Source organism: Pteropus alecto, unplaced genomic scaffold (genome assembly GCF_000325575.1).
Source record: "Pteropus alecto unplaced genomic scaffold, ASM32557v1 scaffold75, whole genome shotgun sequence".
Classification (NCBI taxonomy): Eukaryota; Metazoa; Chordata; class Mammalia; order Chiroptera; family Pteropodidae; genus Pteropus; species Pteropus alecto.
In genome coordinates, this window is record NW_006440638.1 from 2,460,822 (window position 1) to 2,479,184 (window position 18,363).

An 18,363-nucleotide genomic window follows, 5' to 3' on the forward strand; every position below is an offset into this window, starting at 1 on the left:
AGTTCCCACTGGGCAGCTGCATGACCTGGAAACCCTATGTTGTGCCCCCAGCTGGGCATAATAACACTGTCTAAATTGACCTCTAGGCCTCTCACCTGTGGGTGCTACGGTTGACAACACTATCTTTCCTAATTAAGCCCTGTCCTATAACTTGGATAATTGTTCTAACCTGCCTAGAACCCCATTGATATAATCCTCTCTCTCTGCTGACCTGGATATTAAGAGACTATATAAGCTATGTCATCTATTTGAAGTCCATGGATAACTTTGGAAATCACTATAGGAGAATTAGGTAAACACTTTATGATAAAACATGTTACTGATTTCGGGACAATCTCTTCAGAGTAAAGAAAGGTAACAGTAGAAAATGTTACATTTGTATCTAAGAAAATGTTGACATCACTATTTTCTGAACATTTTAATCTACTTTATAGGATATTTGATACTTATGGGGATTGGTATCCTCTAACTTTTATTTTCAAAGCCCTAATTTTTCCATGGATGAATCTACTTACTGAATTTTATTTTCCAGAAACCCAAACATACAAGTGTCTTACTATAGTTTACTGTGGATCCAGTGCTGTAGAATTTGATGTAATATGTGTGCTTATCCATAGAAGCCTACCGGTAGCCACCACTGTGAAATAAATTGCAGGTCACGTTTATATGCCTAGAAAATAATTCAGCGAGCATTTCATAACACTCTCCATTCACCTTTGGTCAAAGCTCTTTTTATGTGTTTAGCCAATATGCATAGTACTTCACAAGGTCCTTTTTTCCTTGAATTTGGTTTAATACATAGCCACTTGGCCCAGTTTAGGCAAAAGCTTTCTTATACTAAACTTTCTGCTTCTGCTTCCTCTTTGTTAAATGCATAGAAAATGATCAGTATATACTTAACAAAAGCAATTTACATTTGTGGTTATATCCATTTCATTTTTCACATAGCAATTACTTATTCAATTCTACTATGTGCCAGGCACTATATTGGTGCTGGAATTACAGAGCCCTTGCCTGTAAGAGTCTTCTTGGAGGTTCTTTTCCAGTCAGATGGATCCTTTCCTGTCGGATATAGGTATGAATTTGCCTTACCAAGAATGGGCAGGGATCAGAGAGGGACTGTGTGATTGATCAAGATGTATGGCTTTGAGAAATAAAATATGATTTACCTGAAGTACTGTTACATTCTGGAATATGAAAATGAGGATGCAGGTCAAAGAAATAAATAAAGATAACAGTTAAAAATAGATTTACCAGTTTTCACAATTGACACAATCTACCTATTTTTGCACTACCTGCAACTTCAGGTTTATAGCAATCTTCCAGGCACTGCTAGTTGGAGGGCCCCTGACTGAAGCCTTGACTCCCTTCTGCTGTGAAAAACTGTCTAACTCTTATCTATAGCAACCCTCTGGCTAAGTATATGGCTCACTAATCAAGTATGTTTAACCATTTCCCATGTCCCTGGTTCCATCTTAAGTGCTATGAGAAATTAAAAACAAAACAAATTCATTTTCCTTCGTATTATAGTTTTTTCTGTATATTTCTCTATTGGATTTTGAGTATCTTGAGGACAAGATCTGTGCCTTACTCTTTTTTGTAAACTCCATAATATATCACAATATGCACAATAAACAGTGTTGAATGAAGGATATAGGAACAGACTGTAAACAGACATAGCCCTGAGATTTCTAGGACTCTTGGAAAAGCCAATTAAGTTGGTGATATGTCATATCATTTCACCTTATGAATGCAGGTCAACTTTACCCCAGGGAAAGTCAGTGCACAGACCTGCTATTGTACTCTCGACAAACACCAGAAATGGAACAGTGCAGCCATGCCTCATCATGATTTCCTTGGTTAAACAGTGCCACCCACCTGATCTGAAGCCAAGTCAGCATGGGAGTCGTCCCTCCTCCAAACACCCAGACTGTGAAGAACACGAGCAGCAACGTGGTGGTGAACATCATCTGTTTGGGCTGAGATTCTGTGTCCCGAATAGCTAAGGCAAATGCTATTGCTCCTCTCAGACCTTACAAGGAAAACCAAACAACAACAGCAAAAAACAATAAAAAATTAAAGGGAATGAACATTTGCACTAGTCTCATTCTCATTTAATTCAATTTTATCTTTACAATTTGCTAATAAACACAATTACTTTTTTAAATTAAACTTTTATTTCGATATAATTGTAGATTCACAGGTAGTTGTAAGAAATAATAGACTTACTGTGTGCCTTTTCCCCTCAAAGATAATATCTTGCAAACTCTAGTGCAATATCACAATGAAGATTTTGACATTGATAGAGTCAAGTTATAGTACATTCCCAACACCAAAAAGATCTCTCATGTTACCCGTTTATAACCACATTTCCTTTCCTCCTACGCAACTCCCTCCTTAATTTCTGGCAACCAGTAATCAATTTTCTATTTTTATAATTTTGCCATTTTAAGAATGTTATATAAATGAAAGCATGAAGTATGTAGACCTCCGAACTAGCTTTTTTCACCCAGCATAATTCTTTGGATATTCATCCAGGGTTGCTAAATATATCAATAGGTTGTTCTTTTTTTATTACTGAGTGGTATTCCATGGTATAGATGTTCCGTAGTTTGTTAAACCATCCATTGAAAGACATCTGGGCTGTTTCTAGTTTGGGGCTATTACAGATAAGGCTGCCGTGTGTGTGAGCATAAGTTTTCATTTCTCTGATATAAATTCCTAGGACTATAATCACTGAGGCGTATAGTATTTATATATTTTTAAAATAAATTACTACTGTTTTTCAGAGTGGCTGTACCATTTTACATTCCCCCCAGAGATATATATCATCCAGTTTCTCTGCATGCTCACCAGAATTTAGGGTTGCCACAATTTTTTTTTTTTTAGTTTAGTCATTCTGATAGGTGTGTGGTAATAGCTTATTGGGGTTTTAATTTGCATTTTCCTAATGATGAATGGTGTTGAACAATTTTTAATGTGCTTATTTGTTATCTTTATACCTTCTTGGGTGAAATGTCTCCTTGTGTCTTTATATCATTTTTTTCTTTTTAAATTTTTTTTAGATTTATTGAGATGATATTGGGTAATAAGATTATATGGGTTTCAAGTATACAATTTAATAATGCATCATTTGTATATCTCATTGTGTGTTTACCACCCAAAGTCTAATCTTCTATCACCATATATTTGACCCCCTTTTCCCTTATCTACCTCCCCTTCTCTCCCCTTTCCTTCTGGTAACCACTAAACTATTGTCTGTGTCTATGAGTTTTTGTTTGTTTGTATTTTTTGTATTCTAATATAATTGTTGAGTTTTGAGAGTTCTTTAAATATTCTAGACAACAGTCTTTTGCTAGATGCAAATATTTCCTCCCACTTTGTAGCTTTTAATTGATGAAGTCTAATCTGTTGATTTTTTCTTTTATAAATCATGTGTTTGAAATCAAGTCTAAGATTTGCTTAAGTCTATGTCTCAAAGATTTTCTCCTATGTTTAATTATTTTTTTCTAAAAGTTGTATAGCTTTACATTTTACATTTAAATCCATGATCATTTTGAATTAATTTTCCTATAATGTATGAGGTTTATATTGAGGTTCATTTTTTTTCACTTGTGGATGTTTAATTGTGCCTTTGTCAAAAATCAGTTGAGTGTATTGTGTGGCTCTATTTCTGGGTCCTCTATTGTTCAATTTATCTATGTATCTGTCCCTCTTCTAATAACACCCTGTCTTGATTACTATAGATATATAATAGGCCTTAATATTGAGTAGACACATTCTTGTATTTCATTTTCAAAATTATTTAACTATTCTAGATCTTTTGCTTTTCTATAAAATTTTATAATAATATTATCTACATCTAAAAAATATTTTGGACACATTTGTTCTTAGAAAATCAAATGTTTCAGATGATAATGAAAAGCAAGCTTATAGACCACTGAAACTTAATAAATAAATTGGAGAATTAATTACTCCAGCATTGGAGAATTAATTACTCCAGCCCGAGTAAATACTTTTATAAAGTCTATAATTTAAACTAGCCTATTAAAACCTGTTATTTTTCCTGTTTTATTTTTCTTCTTTAAGGACAATATGCTAATTCAATTTTATGGATCAATGTTAAATATATTTGCAAGGAGAGGTATTAAAGATGAAATGCTAAAATTTCAAACCAAAGTGTGACAGCATTAATAAAAACAGAGATGTAGACTTTGAAGAAGAGTAAATAAAAGCACAAGCAGTAAAGCAAAAAATTAAGTGGAAGGTCTCTCTTGGGTAACACAAAACTTGCAAAACATTTATGGGCCCTGTTGTATCAGGTAACAGGACAAATAAACACTTGTAATGGCAGCAAGTATAAGTCAAAGAGAGAGTGATTTGGTTATTTTTATAGGAAGGTTTAAATCACATACATAAAATTTTAGTGGTCTATTTTTTATAATATTTACTATATCATCTAGATTTCTAAATGGCAAAATATTTAATCATACATTAAAACAATTTTAAAAATCAGATACAGGATAGGATGAGGAAAACTATAAGTAGCCTGGTTTTTATCCTTGGGTTCCCAACTTAGAATATAATGCTCATTTCTTATCTCCATGCTAAGAATATATAAGAGACAAGTGACATAACACAAGATCCAGAGTATTAGACTAGAGAGTCTTGATATATTTTGCCTGACACAAGAAAGTCTCAGAAAGAGAGAGGAACATGCATTCCGATTATAAAATACCTTCAAGGAACAAAATGTAATAGAGGAAGAAAATTATTCTAAATTTCCATGTAGACAAGAAAATGGCCTGAAGATAAAGAAGATAACATTTGAAGTAGATATTAATAAAAAGTTCTTATACATCAGAAATTATGAACACTTTAGATAGCTGCACTCAAAAGTCTCCCACAATAGATGCTCATGCATTCAGACCAAACTGAGGACAAGAAAGGAGGGTATTAATAACCTTTGATACTGGGGAATATTTTAATAACATTCTCTTCAGGAAATACAAATGGTGTCATTAGGGAATGAAAACTCAAGGAAACAGCCTTAAAACAGACTTCTGTACCTGAGGATAGAATTTTCAGGTCAAGGTAAAGTTTCTAGCAGTATTTAATCACAGCACAAGATGAGATAGATGATGATCTTTTTATTTTCTCTTCTCTTCAAGCTCACATTGTAGAATGTTCATAAAGGAGCATTACCCCAAATTAAGTGATATTAGAAGTATTAAATGATGAGACTGTAAGTATTTATTTTTATTTTATAGAATATTGTATGTGTGTTCTTTCATTTTTTGTAAGAACAAAAAGAATAGAGATTGGAAAAGTTAAAACTTGCTATATCATGCTTATTGTAAATTCTTTCGTGTTAGATATCAAAGACAAGGAAGAACACAATCATTTATTTTCCTAAATATGGTTAATAAAACATTGTTATTATATTAAACTAGCATAACTGCTCTTAAATCTAAATTATCTATACATGAGTAGTTTTTGCTTAAAAAACATACTCAAAAGATATCTGTTATTCTGAATTCTAAAATATATATATCTTAGATATAAAACTCTCTATATTTACAAGATGCAATGTAAAGATCTCTGGGGGAAAAAGCAGTCAGCCAACTGCCTTGTACTTGTGGCAGGTTGAGAAATGTTGCCAATTAAGGTCAAATTCCAAAATATTAACAAGAGGATGCCTTCTACACACGATGACCACCTAAAAGTCACAGAATGTTTTGGGAGAAGGAGGTAATCTGTCTGTAGCCCTGGTCACATGTAGCACGCATGGCGCATACCACATCTGAGATGGCCTGGAGGCATGGGAAACATGAAACTTAGGTGAAATTTCTAAGTAGACAAAGTAAAGCTAATTTAGAACTCTAGATAAGAACTATTGCCTGTGTTCCACTCATCCTTTATGATTTCAAAGTTATTTATCATGCATTTGGAGCTTAGACAATTGTCAAATCAATGGCCATTCCTTGCTTCATTCAATACATTTGTGTTTTAATCAGCCATAACAAAGTACCACATGGGTGTCCATAACAAAATACCATAGTCTGTCTAGCTTCAACAACAGAGATTTATTTCTCACAGTTTAGGAGGTTAGGATGACCAAGATCAGGGTGCCAGCATGGTCAGGTTCTGGTGAGAGCTCTCTTCCTGGCTTGCAGAAAGCCATATTCTCACTGTGTGACAGCGAGCTCTGTTGTATCTCTTTTTATAAGAGCATTAATCCTATCTTAGGGATCCCACTCTTATAACTTCATCCTAACCTAATTATCTCCCAAAGGCCCCATCTCCAAATACCATCACATGGGAGGTTAGGGCTTCAATATATGGATTTGGGAAGACATAATTCAGTTCATAATGGATTGTGCTGATTACCTGTCATGTGTAGATTCTGTGCCCACTTATTGTATCTTCTTAACACCAAGGGTTTGGGAAACAGAGGACTTTAGGATTAGCATAAATTACTTAGGCAACCAGCAAAATACTAGAAATAAAAACTTAATATTGACTTAGGAGTTTCTTTTAGCTAATTGCTATTTCCAAGAAACACACAGCATTCCGCTTAGAAACTCAAGAAATCCAGAACTCATTTTCAAATTTGTGTTTTGTTTTGTTTTATGAGTACTTTGGCCCTTTAGATTTACTTTTCTTTTTCTCTTTGTTTTGGCCAATTAATGGAAATAATTCTGTACTTTTAGGGGTTGATGGACTATACCATTTCATTTTAGAAAGGTTTAGTTTCCAGAGATTTGATATATTTCAGATATTTAGTTGGAAAGTTAGCATTATCTAGGGGGAATAAAAGAATTACCTGCAATTAAATGTGATTTCATTTTAAAATGGTCTCTAAAGGATCTTTATGTTAATTATATTGATGTTCTATTCATAACAATAGAAGACTATTGAACCAAGGAAAGCTTTCTAGCAAGGACTCCTGCTGCAGAAAATGTGCAGCTTCCTGTTCATCTTTAAAGAATAAAAGTGAAACTTAATCTATTTTATACATTTGCAAATGTGTTCTGAAGGGGTAAAGGTAAGATACAGTTACATTTAAATCAAAGCAACTTGTGCTAGCCCTATCAGGGAATTTATGACATTATATTGTAATTGGTTGGTTCTTTGTTTATCGACAACACCTAGAACAATGTCAAGAACATAATAGGTGCTCAAAACATATTTTTTGAAAAAATTAACAAATGGATGAATGTTCTGATTTTTCATAATTCCAGATTACAGATGGAAATGTGATTGACACTTTATAGTTTAATGAAATGGTTAAGTAATTGTTTCTTCAAGTTTAGCTTCTGCACTTTTCGTATTTGTTGAGACCCTGAAAGCCTTATATTGAGAGTCAAGAGACCTGAGATCCATTCTTAGGCTTGCTCCTAGCAGGTTGCATGATCATAAGCAGGTTGCCTCATCTGGGTCTGTGTCGTCTCATCGCTAAACAGAGGTTTTAAGATAAGACTTATGGTCTTTAATTAGAAGTACACATCAAAGTCAGCTGTGGAACTTAACTATATATGTAGTCATTGACACTAGTGTACTAACTCTGGAGATTTGGCTTTAGCAGAGGATGAGTTACATGATGGCTCAGTCTCCTCTTACTTCTCACTGTACTACCTTGGTCCAAGGTCCATTACCTCACACCTTGACTGGGCCTCTGACAGACACTCTGGTCTCTTGATCTCATAGTCTCTATCTTCTCCTTTCAAACTATCCATGTCCTTTTGAATAGTTTCCTCAAAACCTAGCTTTATAAGGTTATGATCTGACCCACCAACCATAAGTGGCTTCTGACACCACAGAAACCCTTCAATCAGAACCTCACCTCACTTTTCCCATTTGCCTTCTTTTTTCCATTGAGAATTTTTCATACCAACAACATAGTCTTCTCTCTTCCCCTAACAAGAGTTATCCTTACCTCTGTGCTATGATCCCACTGTTAACCCATTGTTTCACTTCTTTCTGCCTCTATTCCACCACCACAAATTTTCCCAGAAGACTCCAGTCCACATTGTTCTCTCTTTCTTAGAAATCTTATAAAACATATTGCTCATGCCACTTAATATCATTTATGCCATTTAATGTATTATTAAATGATACTCTGAGATAAATCGGTAGCTTACCCTTAATTCTTAATCTTTTGAAACATTGCGATTACATCTTCCTTATAGAGTTTTTATATCTCTCATAGTACCCAAAACATAAAACTCAATAAATGCTTTTAAATCAAATGACTGCAGTGGTTTCAGACTCTCTAGATATGAGGAGATGATATTCATGTATTCATTCTTTTATTCATTTAGGCTCCAGGGGATAGCATTAACCAAGAATAGTCTCTGCCTAATTAAAGGAGCTTCCAGATTAGTTTGAAATTATACAAATAAGTAAAATGTGAGGCACTACCAAAGTAGGGTAAGAAGAGAATGTATTTATGTGAGGGGTAGAGTTGGAGTGTTTACGTGGTCAGGAAAGTCACGTGACATTTAAGCAGAGCCTCTAATAGAATGGGGAAGGGGTCATGTAGGTATCTGAAAGAACAACATTTCAGGTTCCTGGAACAGCAAGGGCAAATGCCCTGAGGCAAAGATGTGCTGACATGTTTAAGTAGCAGCAAAGGGGCTGGTGTGGCTGGAATGAAATGAATATGGGTGGAGGGGGAGAAGAATGGAAGGAGATAATGCCAAAGCAGTAACAGAGCCAGATCATGTCAGGCTCTTGAATAGCAAGGCTTTTGAATTTTGAGATGGAAAGCTTTAGGAAATTTTGGAGCATGATCTGTTTTATGCTTTAAAAGATCACTCTAGTTCTGCTAAGAAAACATATTTCCAGGTTGGAGGTAGGAGGTCAGTGAGAGGCTGCTGCGTTAGTCTGGACAAGAGGCGAAAGTGGATCAGAACAGGGTGGTACCATGGTAGATCCTGGAATAATGTCAAAGGTCAAAAATATTTGCTATTGGGTCAGAGGAGGGATATGAGAAGAAGACAGAACTCCAAGAACTTATATCCTGTATAACTGAAAGAATTGGGGAAAACTGTGGGAAGAGCATGTTTGGGTATATGGGGAGATCAAGGATTATGTTCTGGCCATGTGAAATCCAAGATACCTGTTAGTTTCAAATGCAAGTGGGAAGTCTGAGTGGGTAGTTAGATTTAAGAGTCTGAAGTTCAGGGGAGAGGTTAGTCTTTATAGTAGAGAAAGTTGGAATATGGCTGGAAAGTTTAATGCTTGAGTGTAAGAAGGTAAAGTTTATTTTAAACCAAGTTTATTCTTGCCTCAGGCCTTTGTACATGCTGCTCCTCCTGCCTCCAGTGCTCCTGCCAGGCTACCCCTGACTGTTCCTCATCTCAGTCCTCAGCAACACTGCTCTGACTTTCTTAGTGCCCTCACTTTAACCTATGTCTTTTTTGTGTTTTTTTTATTGCACTTATCACCATATGAAATTATCATGTTTATTTTTTAATATTTAATATCTCTGTCCTTTCCTAAGAAGCGAGCTCAGTGAGAGCAGACATAGTGCTAGAATGGTGCCTGTCATAGAGTAAGCTCTCCTTAAGCATTGGGTGAATGTATGAACACATGAGGGAATGGTCATATTTTGCATTTGAAACACAACTGGAACCCACATGAGAATGAGCAGCAGATGAACAGGAATGCAGAAATGCCTCTGAGAAACTCAGTCCTTAAAAGAAATGTCTCTCAGATGAGTTATTTTGCTTCCTTTCTTTCTATTTGGGATGTAATCCATTGTAATTTCTTTTTTCTTTTGATTTCAAGTACTTTGAGGGGGTTGATTTCAAAGATTTAACAGATTTTTATCATTAATCTGATAAATCAAACCTTAGTTTGGGCATACAATTGAATTATGTATTGCTTTTACCCTTGCTGAAGTCCTATGACCTTGCAAAGGATAACTACTTTCAGCAAAAATATCAGTCTGATTCAAAATATGTTTTCCAGGATAGTACAACTTTGCTGCACAGTTCCATTTTCAGTTCAACATCATTTTATCACATGGAAGCAAAACCAACAGATTGTTTCAGTGGAAAAGCCTTCTGCATTCAAAAATAAATTGAGTTTTTCTAGAGCCTAAGTCTGTGTTAGACAAGCAGAACTTTCCTTCATTTCTCTTTTTAAACTTGAATCATTTAAACTTAAGGCCATTGAGAAGGAATGCAATATCACTTCCGTATATTTTTTTTGCATAAAATGAAGGGGTTTTTTTTGTGGTGCCTTGGACAGCCAGGAAGGGTAATTGTAAATAGGAATATCTCTGTCACAACTCTGAGTCAACATGCATAGATGCTCTGGTTTTGAAGTTTATTTTTACATAGGTAAGGTGGATGTGGTGGTAAACTGTGGAATAATTCTTGCCATTAGCTGAAATCTTCAACAGAGGGTTTCATGAGAAAGGCTAAGAGAGATAAGAAGAAAGTCAACATTCTATGAGCAGTACCCAGCTTATGGCTAGGTTGTATTTCAAAGGAGAAGTTGTAAGTTTTCTGTTTAGACCAGTGGTTTTCAACCTGGGTGATTTTGTTTACCAGGGAATATTTGGCAATGTCTGGACATTTATTGTTGTCCCCAGTTGGAAGGTTTAGGACACTACTATTAATCTAGTGGGTATAGACCAGGGGTTCTGTTAAACATCCTGTAATGTACAAAACAACTCCCACAAAAGATAATTTTCTGGCCCCAAATGTCAATAGTTGCTAGGGTTGAAAAATTTTACTTCAGACAGTGGATTACTTTTCCCACAGGAGCAATGTTATAAATGGTGATAATGTTCCTACTGCAGAGGGCTGTTTTGGCAAAGTTGGTCACCAGAACCTATTCTTATTATACATGGTATGCTATTATAACCACATAAACCACATTTCCTAGCATCTCTTGCTAGAAAAGCCATATGGCCGGTTCTCACCAGTGAAATGAAAGCAGAAGTGATGCATGTCATTTCTAGGCCAAGACTTTTAAGAAGCAGCTATTTCGGCCCCTGTCTCCCTTTTCCTTTCCACCATCATGATAAGTCCCTATAGCAGTGGTTCCTAAACTTTAGCTTCATTAGAATCACCTAGAAGACTTGTTCAACCTCAGATTGCTGGACTCCACCCTTAGACTGTCTGATTGAGTGAGTCTGGGTAAGGCCTGAGAATTTGCATTTCTAACAAGTTCCCAGATGGTGCTGATACTTCTGGTCCAGGTACAACACTTTCAGAACCTTTGGCTCAGGGAATTATGAAGATACAAAATGGAAGGAGCCTGGCAAAATCTGATGCACCATTCAGAGAAGAGGCCCTTTTCCCCCATCCCCATGTTCATATCAACCCTGGCCTGAGAGTATTTACTATTGTGGTTCAACCACTGAATTTTGGAAGTGCGTGTGCTCCAGCAGCTTAGCCTATCCTAAGGCTCTCTACATCTGCTTACCCTACATCTCTCTCCTCTACATGTCCATGAAGAATCACAGAATAGTCTTTTAAAAGATGAGGAAATAGGGGCCGAGAGGGATTAAGTAGTCAAGGTTACATAGTAAATGATATGGCTGGTGTTCAATCTGTGTTTTATTGCCTCTATTGAATACTTAACCCATAACAGAGATCAACAATCATGGTTATCTCAAGAATTTGAGTTTTAAGGAAAGATGTGAAGAAGAAATTTTTTTTCCCCCTTTCCTAGGCAGAATATCAAATGAAGCAACATTTTAAAATAAATATGTTGCCTTTGCTCTCCCTTTCAACTCTCTCTTTCTTTTTTCTTTCCTTCCCTCCCTCCCTCTCTCCTTCTCCTTTCTACTTCTCTCTCTCCATTTCCTTAGCAGTACTAACATTATGTTGCCCCTTTTTCTTCTCCCAGCTCAGGCCACCCTTATATTAGATGATAGATTTTTCACTCTCCAGTCAAAATTCTCATTTCCTTGTGCCATTAAAATGAACATTCTTCCAGGAAAAAAACAATAAGAAGGAAAAAAATCTGTTGATGAAGTATAGCACACAATCCTCCTGAAGGGTGTGTGTTAAAATACTTCTTAACAGCTAGGTTTTCATGTTTATTTGTAGAATTTAATACAGCTCCAGGAAAGTCCAGTGACGTTTCAGGCACAAGGGAAGTGGGTCGTGGATGGGACCATGGATCTTGTAAAGGAAGGGCGAGGCTGTCATTGCAGGCAAGGGGTCCTGTCTTAGTGTCTCCTTCTGCATTCATGCAGAACCAGGGTCTCTAAAAGTCCCCAGTGCTTTTGGAACGGGCTTCTAGGAAGAGTCAGTGGAGGCTGGGCTGTGGGGCTGGATCTGGCCCTACTCACAGAGGTTTGGTCTCTCTGTGAAGGACTTGGTTGCCTAAACAGCATTTGAACCACCTCAACTTATCAGAGTTAATGCCAAAAATTCCTAAATTACTTAATGGTCATATGGAAATTTAACACAAGACATTGTTAAATGTAACTGCTTCTTGCTCATTTGCATATATAACTTAATCTTATTAACTTCTTTTGAACTCTAGCCACAGAACCTAGGACAGAATTAGAGAGATTTGTGTCTGGCACAGACAAATTTTTTGAACCAGGTTTGTGTGTGTAGATAGTTTTCTAAATTATGTCTACATAATGTCCAAACAAGCAATTAGTAAACAAATTTAGGCAAAACATGGGGAGAAAATAATGCACTCCATTTGTTTGCCTCAATGGACAAATAGGTTAATTTGGTTCAAAATATCAATCAGATATTTATGACACTCTGGACAACCTGAAAAACCAAAATGTACAAAGAAAGTTGCTGAATTACATGATAAAATCATTTATTTTCCTGTATCCTTCTAGGATCTTATCCTTGAAACATAGTGAGAGATGACAAACATTCTGGCTTGTCTCCTTTCATTCTAGGCTTCTCTTGAGGGCTGGCATGGTCTTGTTGGCTGCTGTCTCATTTCTTGTTGGCTGCTGTTTCTTGCTATATATATATATTCTACATATATTCTATATATAGAATGGCTGTGTGATTGTACAAAATCTTGCCACTTTCTCACCCTCAATAAATGTCCAGGTAGATAGTGACATTTTGCATGTGTCAATTTATCCCAAAGCAGGCTACAGTATATTTTCCTCATAAAAACTGGTACTTTGAGTTACATTTTGCTTCATATATTGGTGCCATGAGTAAGTCACTGTTGGAACTAAAGGTAGAATATCAACAATTGTCCTTAAATGAAGGGAGGGATAGAAGAAGGAGCCCTGGGTCTTGTCTTCCATGGTATGTCACTAGCACTTAGCATTGTCTTCAGACTGTGTCCTCGGCAGTGATTTGACAGTCAAACTTCCTCTGGAATGAAAAACCTGAGTCTCTGATAGGAGGTTTACCTAAGAACAATTGTGAGTTTATATGAATCATGTCTCTGTGAAGCACTAATGACTGTCTCATCTGTGATCATTAAAGAAAGTGATGGAAACTTCCATCCATTGAGTGTTTTCTAGCAGGTAGTCCCCGAGCCAGGTATTTTGTACATTTTCTATTCTGGTTTTCAGCACTGACCATCTAAGGTAAGTATTATTATCCCCATTTTATAGACAATGGAGCTGATTTGGAGAGGGTTAATCACAGAGATCTGTGTGGCTGAGCCTACTTCAAAGCCTGAGATCACTGTACTTCACCAAACAGTAGTTTCTATTTAGAAAATGGTATGGTGTGCCAAAGAGCAGAATCCAATTTGTGGCTCAAAAATGCAAGAGCTATTAATTTTTATTATAAATTTATTTTTGAGCTAAGTGAAGAATAACAATGTCTTGACCTAATAATAGGAGGAAACCATTCTATGGGTTTGACCATAGTTCTTAGCTAGTTCTTGGATGTTCTGAATTTTTCATAATCACATACACTTACTCAGCATTTGAAACTATGAGGACTTAATGAAATCTGGAACTCATATGGGCAAACTATGCTTGTCTACTTTGCCACAGCCATGCTGCTTGCTGTTATTCATTATTCAAGATGATTTTTTCTGTGACTACTTGACACACTGGTTAAAACATTCTCATGGTCAGTTTCTTGCATAAGCTGGTTAAGCCTGTCCCATTTGAAGACCTCAGAAGACCTAGTCTATTTGGCCACTTTGCTCTGTAATACCTGGCCTAGGCCACAGTGGATACCACATGAAAGTGATGGGGGCTCAGAGGAAATTTATCTCCTCTAATAGAAAAAATTTCTGAGCCTGTGCCACATTATCTGGTTAGTGGCCTTGTACTGGTAAGGAAGAGATAGCAGCCTAATCAATTATACAATATATGCCCAGGGTAGGAAGGATATATAGCACAGAAGGGTGAGAGAGTACTGGACTCTGGGTGAGGGGGCTGCAAAGAGTAGGCTTGGCAAAGAATGCTTAACAGCATGATGGTGTCATTCAAGTTTTCTGTCTCTGAAATTATGAACAGAGAAGAAAAAAGGAAAGAAAGAGTCCTGTTGATTAGAGGGCCCAGAATCTCAGATAACCCTTGCATGTACTTAAAAAAAACTCTTTTCTAAGTTGAAGTTCAAATCACCTGGCTCATATAAAAGTCCAGGGTTTTAAATGAGATCTCATTTATTTAACTGGAATACAAACACATTCCCTGAACACAAAGCAAACTAAGAATTGAAAAATATTCTCAGATCCTAATGCCACTTTTGAGGAAGTGTTAACAATATTTATTGTTATCAACACTCAGGGAAGTTTTCTTTTCTTTCTTTCTTTCTTTCTTTCTTTCTCTTTCTTTCCTTTCTTTCTCTTTTTTTTTTTTGGTCAGAATTGAATAGGTGAAAAATATTTTCTTTATCTAAAAAAAACAAAAGGTATTATTTGTTGACCTCTGTCCTTAAAATTATCGTTGCTTATGTGGTGTTTTAGTGAAATATGCTATTTTAGTAGGGTAGACAGTTATAGTTTGTTCATTAATTTGCCTATTCATTCACCAGTTATTTGTGGAATGCTATTTATTCCTGACCATTCCTGTTCTATCAGCCCTGGGAACTTCCAGTTCCAGAATTAGCCCTGTAGGCAGCTTTCAGACCAGGCTTGCCTGGTTCCAGGTAATAGCTAAGCAACAGTAATTTTAAAGACAGAGATCTACAAATAAAACCTTTTGTTTTTAAAAATCATAGCGTACTGGAGGCTGAGGTACAGAGTGAACCAAACAAACATTGGCCTTACAAAATTCCTAGTCTAGAGGGGCATATAGTCAGGCAAACCAAAAATTGTGGTAGACTGTGATGGGCATTAAGAGAGAAGATGTATTGGGTCTATGAAAACAGATAAAATGGACCAACCCAGGCTTCCTATAGGTAATGATGTCTAAGCCAAGATCTGAAGAATAAAAGGAATTAGCTGAATAAAATGGTGAAGGTGGGTAGGAGTGAAAAGGGCTTGATGTAGAAGGAAAGCCTGGCTGAATAGAGGAAAATAATTCAACATACTCAATGAACTGGAAGAAATTCAACAACTGGCTAAATATTGCTATGCTGATCATGAATAGCAAATGGAAGAACAAGAAGCAAGATAGCATCAAGGAGGATCTAAAGCAAACAGAATGAAATGGGAGGAATAGATTGAAGAGAGAAGCTCAGAATAGAAACCATGAATTGCAATTATGTTCTGGGATGGGCTTCTCAAATAATCATGTATATGTGAATTTCCTGGGGATCTTGTTAGAAGGCAGATTTGGATTCTGTATTTTCAAGGAGTAACCAAGTGATGCCAAAGCTGCTGGTCTGAGGATTACACTTCTGAGTTTTCAAAGATCAAGAGAGCGGTGTCCCTTTTACATGGTAGCTGGTAATTGTTGTGAGACAGCCCTAGTGCCTTAATGGAGTTCCATTGCCTTGGATAGCCACAGACACAGATTCTTGTCCCCAGGCATTGCTGAAACACTGACCTTGGCTCTTCACTATCACGAATTCCATATTTGTTTTGTTTCTGGCTGAACTAATATGTCAGCTGGGCAAGGCCATTATGAGTCAAAGTCTCAAAATGGCTCTGACAATGGCCTGATAGATGACTCCTACACATTGACAGTGGTTCCTAAGCTGTCTTTCTGTAGAACACTGATGTTACCCCAAACTTGAATAATAATGGCAGTCTTTCACCATTGAGGGGGAAAATAAATGATAATAGAAACATTTTTTCTAATTTATAGTTTTCTTTCATGCCTTTCTCTTAATCCTTTGATGCTGGCAGCTATCTGAATGCTAATGAGCACTCTTGGACAACCGAATGAGCAACGAACATTAGCAGCAAAGCCTGGCAACACTGGTGCTCTTGTCCTTATGACCATGTGAGCTCATGGGTGAGGTGTTGTATTATATCTGTACACTGTGGTCACACCTGTTAAAACTCTTTCTAGTTTATAAAATAGGACACATCAGGAGTTTCATTGTGTCTTCGAAGTGCAACAGAAATGGACACATTGTAGGAACATGCTCTCTGACATAATGTCAGGCTCTTTCAACCTTTCCAAGTGCTTCTGGGCCTCACTCTTGTCCAGATCAGGATAGCAGGTCTGCATGGAGGCTCTGTAGCCCAATAGGCCACAGTCCCCAAGTTACAATGGTTTCAGGAAGGCTGCCAGGGCTCAATTGGACTTGACATTTCCCTTCCTTTCAGCAACTCCTGGTTCTTATTTGGTTTTAAATTAAATAAAAATTGCAGCACATGGATTTGAATTAAAACAAGAGGCCTGAGCTTTGTAATAGGCACCACATCAATAGGAAAGCTAATTTGTACAAAGCACATCTCCTCCTTTAATTTAAACCACAGAGCTCTACCTCTTTGGTTTCAAGGGAACTGAAAGTTGAGTCAGGGGAACTCGCTCTGGTGTTGGCAAGGGCTATGCTCAAGAGCAACAGAAGCAGTTTCAGGGGAGCTTAGCGTCCTCTTAAGTCCTTTGTGCTGGGTGTCACACAATACACAAGTAGTTCCGAACTCCTGGCCTTGAATTTAAAGAAGATCTTAAAAATGTCCCAGGGTAATCTTTCCCAATTGACTTTTGATTACAACCTAGCTGCCAAAAACAGAATTTACATTATTAACAGCTTCTCAAGACAGAAAAGACAGCAACAACTACTCTTGACTTTGATACTGTTCCTCTTTTTCAGGTTATAAGGCTGTGTGTGTGTGTGTGAATGTGTGTGTGTGTGTACGTGTGTATATGTATGTGTGTATATGTGTGTGTGATTACTAGTCTATACAACATAAATTAGGTAGGGTCTGTGTGAGGTGAGAAATTCAATCTGGGTCTTGACACTTGCTCTACTCAGTTTAATTCACACTAAAGGCAAAAGGAGGAAGCAGGTTAGAGGGTGGCGGTGGTGGCAGTGGGGACATCCATGAACAATGTGAGGTTTACAAAAAACATTGCTGCACCAGAGCCATCTACAGAGCTCCAAGACCTGTTTGCTGCACCAGAGCCATCTACAGAGCTCTAAGAAACAGGGCTTGGAGCTCTGTAGATGGCGCTGGTGCAGCATGCCCCCCTCACTGCCAAGACATAGGTAATAAGAAGCTGGATACTTTTGTAAACTTTCACCTACATGTGCATACAGACTTGGTGACAGGTCTGATTCAGGTTTTGTGGGGCCTGAGAAACTTATACATTTTGGGGGCCATATTAAAGAAAAATAATAGAAAAAAATATATTTTACAAACTCTACATGCCGTCAGAACATATTTCTAGGGTCCCTCCCAGGATCTTGGAAGGGGTCCCTATAAACAAGGGAGCCTGAAGCTTAAGCTTTGTTAACTTTATAAGTGAATTCACTTCTGCTTGGAAAGCTCTTCTCCTGCCCAGTGTCAAAAGAGCATGCGTTATATGAAGGAAAAAAATGATAGGTATAATTGACTAAGACAGAAAGTTCTTGGTTTTATCCGACTGACCTTTGAACCACCTGTAGTACACTGTCTTAGTGAACTGAGCTTGGGCTGAAGCCAAACTCTCTTTGTTAGGCGCAAGCGTCTTAAGGGCGGCACCCACATCTTTGCCTTGGTTCACCCAGATAACTACCCAAGGAAGGGTGTCAATAAATGCTGAATGAATAGCTAGCTGCATGACTGTGAATGAATGAATGTGCAAATAAATTCACACTCTCATTTTAGATGGAAAGTCATTGTTTATCTTTGCCAAAGGACTCTGAAAATGTTTTCAGCTATGTAAAGAAAGTCTCCACCTAAATTTATTAGTGAAGCACAGACAACTAGATTGCTACAGAAGGCTACTAACGTCATCTTTATTGGATGACCAAAATCACTTTAGGCATAATTAAGAACTAAATTAGACTATATTATAAAGCAACTATTCTTTAAAGGGATGGGCTCTTTCCTCTGGTTTCA

At 37.0% G+C, this 18,363-nt stretch overlaps 1 protein-coding gene across 1 annotated transcript in view; it reads right to left on the reverse strand.

Moving 5' to 3' along the window:
- The window catches only part of SLC9A9 (solute carrier family 9 member A9), a 496,385-nt gene that overhangs the window by 168,087 nt on the left and 309,935 nt on the right, over window positions 1-18,363 (reverse strand). The window contains exon 12 of the mRNA XM_015593644.2: window positions 1,879-2,032. Coding sequence (XP_015449130.2) covers window positions 1,879-2,032 — 154 coding nt within the window. The remainder of the gene's footprint in view (window positions 1-1,878; window positions 2,033-18,363) is intronic.